Source organism: Halichoeres trimaculatus, unplaced genomic scaffold (assembly GCF_033239565.1).
Source record: "Halichoeres trimaculatus isolate MK-OKI-2021-1 unplaced genomic scaffold, fHalTri1.1 fHalTri1_scaffold_2, whole genome shotgun sequence".
NCBI lineage: Eukaryota > Metazoa > Chordata > Actinopteri > Labriformes > Labridae > Halichoeres > Halichoeres trimaculatus.
The window spans coordinates 12,573,511-12,578,158 of NW_027437180.1; the positions used below are offsets into that span (position 1 = coordinate 12,573,511).

A 4,648-nucleotide genomic window follows, 5' to 3' on the forward strand; every position below is an offset into this window, starting at 1 on the left:
CGGCGTCTAACTGGCAAACCTGCAGGGCATTGTTGAGCAGAACAGGAAAGCATGCTTAAAATCTAGAGTCAAGGTGTGAAAAAGAAATGCATAAAACAAATAACACAGTACCAAGTGTTTGAAATCATTTTTTGTGGCAGTCACTGTAAGACAATACTTTCAGTGTGAGAAGAAATGTGCTGGCAGAGAGTCAAGTGAAAGAAGCAGATCATACAGTGTATTAAGTGTATACAGTTCTCGTTGCCTTGGTGATGTAACAGGTTTGTCCAGCACAACACGTTGGTGTTGTGCAAGATTTATGGCACAATTTCAATGAACACACATCACATGTGAAGACTGACAGAAGTGAAGAGCTGCTGGATTTGACTGAATCACTAACCTGGGCTTACAGTAACAGGTGTGGCTGCTCTTTGTTCTACTGTATACTTTGCAGAAATCAAAGGATAAGAGTGGAGAGGATGCTCTGTAGCCAGGGGTAGTTATTTGGATCATGGAAGCAATAAAAAGGCTGATTAGTAAATCATGAAGGTATTAAATGTTGAGTGTTTGCAGATAGCAGCAGCCGAGCCCCCCTGTCTTCTTTTCCTCTTTTATTTATTACACAAACTGATTGTGTGTGTGTGTGTGTGTGTGTGTGTGTGTGTGTGTGTGTGTGTGTGTGTGTGTGTGTGTGTGTGTATGTGATGGGTGGGGGAGAACAACCATCTAAGGTAACGCTCCTCCCTTCTGCCCTACACGCCCCCTCTCCCAGCAGAGCCCGCAGCCCTGTGCAGCATAAAAAGGAGGCAGAGGTAGAGCTCCTCATCTCAGTCCAGCTCATCTCCTCAGCGCAGGCGAAGCTCCTGAAGACTCATCACCATGTCTTACAGATCGTCAATGACAACTATGTCCTCTCGTCTTGGCAGTAGTCAAGGCGGCGCAGGTGGAGGCGTCTTGTCGCGCTCCTATGCCAGAACCGTGGCAGGTGGCTTTGGACAAAAAATCTCCTCTGCTGGTGGTGGTATTGGTAGTATGGGCTTAGGCTTATACGGAGGTATGGGTGGAGGTATGGGTGGAGGTATGGGTGGCAGCAGCACCACCAGTTACACTTATACCATGGGTGGTGGCGGCTTCGGGGCTGGAGATGCCATGGATATCTCAGCCAACGAAAAGGCCACCATGCAGAACCTGAACGACCGTCTGGCCTCCTACCTGGAGAAGGTGCGCAACCTGGAGAAGGCCAACGCTGAACTGGAGCTCAAGATCCGTCAGTTCCTGGAGAGCAAGACCTCACCCACTGCCCGTGACTATTCAGCTTATGAAGCCACCATCGCTGACCTGCAGGGAAAGGTAGGTCACATGATCTCTGATTCTTGTATGTTGAAATATCCTGCTCAGTTTTTGATCAGACCATACAGCCTTCAGGAGATAACATTCACCACGACGCATCAAAGCTTTAACCAGTTGTGTGAAATGCAATCCCCCGTCTAAAATGTTTTTCACCTCATCACACAGATCCAGGATGCCACCCGTGTCAATGGAGGAATTTATCTGGCCATTGACAACGCAAAACTGGCAGCTGATGACTTCAGAACCAAGTGAGTATCAGGGTGACAGCTTGATGCCTAAATCAAAGAGAACATACAACATTGTTGTACTTAAAGGTTATCATTTGGGATTAAAGGAAACATCTGCTCTCTTGTTGCCTCCTCCAAGGTATGAGAATGAGCTCGCCATGCGCCAGTCAGTGGAGGCAGACATCGCCGGTCTTAAGAGACTGCTGGATGAGCTGACACTGGGCCGATCAGACCTGGAGATGCAGATTGAAGGCCTCAAAGAGGAGCTGATCTTCCTCAGAAAGAACCATGAGGAGGTGGGTGGTAACTCACTGGTGGATCTGATTGAGTTAGCAGTTAGTAACATTCAGATCTTAACAAACTCATTTAACATTTTTCTTTTTTCAAACAGGAAATGGCCGCCATGAGGACCCAGATGTCTGGACAGATCAATGTGGAGGTGGACGCAAAACCACAGCAAGACCTTAATGCTGTTTTGGCTGAGGTCCGTGAGCAGTACGAGAACGCGGCTGCAAAGAACGCAAAAGAACTGCAAGCCTGGTTCCAAACAAAGGTAAGAAATGAGCAAAAGGCAAAGCAAAACTGCTCAAAGCCAGCTTCCCTGTGTAACAGGAAAATTATGTTGTTTTAAGAGACACTGAAAATGTCTTTTTCCATTGCAGTCAGAAGAAATCGGCAAGGAAGTTGCAGGCACCACAGAAAGTATCAACACATCCAAAAGTGAGATGTCAGAAATCCGCCGTACACTGCAGGGCCTGGAGATCGAGCTGCAGTCACAACTCAGCATGGTAAAGATATTCCTCTTGACCTCTGCATGCCCTACCTGTCCCGTCCACATCAAGACACAACTTAAATCAAACATTTTTGTGCCCGTTCGTTTTCTTCACTCCTCTTTTTACCTTCCTCTACCCAGAAAGCGTCCTTGGAAGGCACTTTAGCTGACACAGAGGCACGGTACGCCATGCAGCTCCAAGCCCTCCAGATGCAGGTGACAAGCCTGGAAGATCAGCTGGCGAACCTGCGCACTGACATTGAACGCCAGAGTCAAGAATACAAGATGCTGCTCGACATCAAGACCCGGCTGGAGATGGAGATTGCAGAATACAGGAGGCTGCTGGATGGAGAGGGAAGGTAAATTGGCTGAAAAAAAAAAAAAAATATATATATATATATACATGTCCTTTCACAAATGAAAGACCGTCTCTTTAAAGTGAAGCATGATACTGATTTTTAATGCAACCACTTTAATTCTCTCCCTCTGCAGTATGGCCGCTGGTGGTGGTATCAGCACTGGTGGTGGTTCAAGGAGCTCCACAACCACAACCAAGACGATCGTGGTCACAGAAGAGCTGAGGGATGGCAAAGTGGTGTCTTCCTCCAAGGCCACCATTTAAACTGGCTCACCCAGAAAAACACAGAGCAACAACCTATAGCCACATGCACATCACCCAAAGTAAAAACATCCTTCACATACTCGTGTGAATGCAATAAAAGGCTGCAAGCTTGCTCCCTATCTTTTTGTCATGTGTCTTTTTTTACTTGTCTGTTTGTTCATGATACTGTGGTATGACACAGGAGTCTAATTTCACCTTTAACCTGTCAGTTCCTGTAGTGTTTGGGCAAGTCTGTGAAACCATTTCTCCTAATATTCATGTATAAGGTTAATGAGAATGAATTGTAATAGGTTTCAGAGCTGTAGAAGCTGCATCATTTCTTTGCCTTGATCTGAAATAATGAGGACAATTTCAACGGCATGTATTTGACTCATTTTCTAAAAGACGTCATGAGGCAGCCCTGTGATAGGCTGATGGAGGCCTGTCTGCATGTGTGCCCCACCTTGCTCCAATAGCTGATGAGACAGGCTCAAGCCACTTCCGACCCTTGAAGAGGAAAGCAGTTTAAACAGTCGATGTATGTGCAGATCATGAGGCAAGCAGAGAAAATGTGGGAGACTTTAAAAACGCTCTCTTGTCGACACTTTCTCTGAGAAACCAGAGCCCAAAAGACAATAACTCGCTCCACAATAAGCCAAAGCATGACGTCAGGAACAGCGATCATACTCTGCAAAATATGTAGTCAATACAGAAAAAAAGTGCTCGCTACTGGCAATGAAACCAGGTTTGTGCTAGTTTTTCACTTCAATCCACTAAATGCTCTCACAGCTCTTTTGAAGCTGAATCAAACATTATTTATACATGAGGGAGAAGAATTTTCACATCCTAAGAAAACTCTAACAAGTAAGTATTCACCGCTGTGCTGCAGGAACAATGACAAATATAGCTGCATGCAGCAATGACGGGCCCTCGCCCCGCGGAAAATGGTCCGTATTGGGGTAATTCCCAAGCGGGCGAAGTGCAGCAAAATGTGCCTCAAGCAAGAGCACTGTGTATGGATGAGGTTGTCGCCCCGCAAGCAAGCATACATGGTACATTGAAAGCATAGTTGATATGATTAGTGTACCATAGGGGGAGCAGCATTATCACTGTAATTCATGTCAACAGCAGTCAGGAGTGGGAGTGACTTCATGTGTGTAAAATTTGGAGCAAACGTTAAAATTAATGTAATATTATAATCAAGCATTTCCAGTGGGTGGCGCTATTGCAGTAGCAGAGATTTGAGGTTATAGAAGAGTTGGGGGATGGACTTTCATGGTGTGTGTGAAGTTTGGAAGAAATTAGACCATAAATGACTGAGTTAGTACTACTTCCTGATGTCTTTTGACATTAGCGAGGTGAAGCTAGTGGCATAGACACAGCATTGACCTTCAGGACATGAGCTGATTTGTAATGCTTTATGAAGGCGTGACAGACATTTGCGAGTTAAATGAAAAAGAAAATGGCAAAAAATGAAGTGGCTATAAAGGACAGAGGAAAAGACATGAGTTCCTGTTAACAGTAAGGGGCGCTGTAGTGTTAGATGAAAAGAAGTATATGGATGTGTTGGGGATGGGACAGGTATCATGTGTGTGCATTTTGGGCCTGATCCAACATTGTACAAGAGAGCTATTAAGATTTTCATGAAGTAGCAAAATGGTGAACTTTGGCGGCCATTTGTGGCCACGCCATACAGGATGATCAGAATTGTATTGTAAG

At 45.3% G+C, this 4,648-nt stretch overlaps 1 protein-coding gene across 1 annotated transcript; it reads left to right on the forward strand.

Annotated features, from left to right (window-relative positions):
- Positions 1-823: 823 nt before the first annotated feature.
- LOC141802930 (keratin, type I cytoskeletal 50 kDa-like) lies at positions 824-2,999 on the forward strand. The gene is made up of 7 exons (XM_074686753.1): positions 824-1,329; positions 1,495-1,577; positions 1,696-1,852; positions 1,948-2,109; positions 2,219-2,344; positions 2,470-2,687; positions 2,821-2,999. Exons 1-7 carry the CDS (start codon positions 859-861, stop codon positions 2,948-2,950), a joined length of 1,347 nt encoding a protein of 448 aa, XP_074542854.1. The 5' UTR covers positions 824-858; the 3' UTR covers positions 2,951-2,999.
- The last annotated feature ends 1,649 nt before the right edge of the window (positions 3,000-4,648 follow it).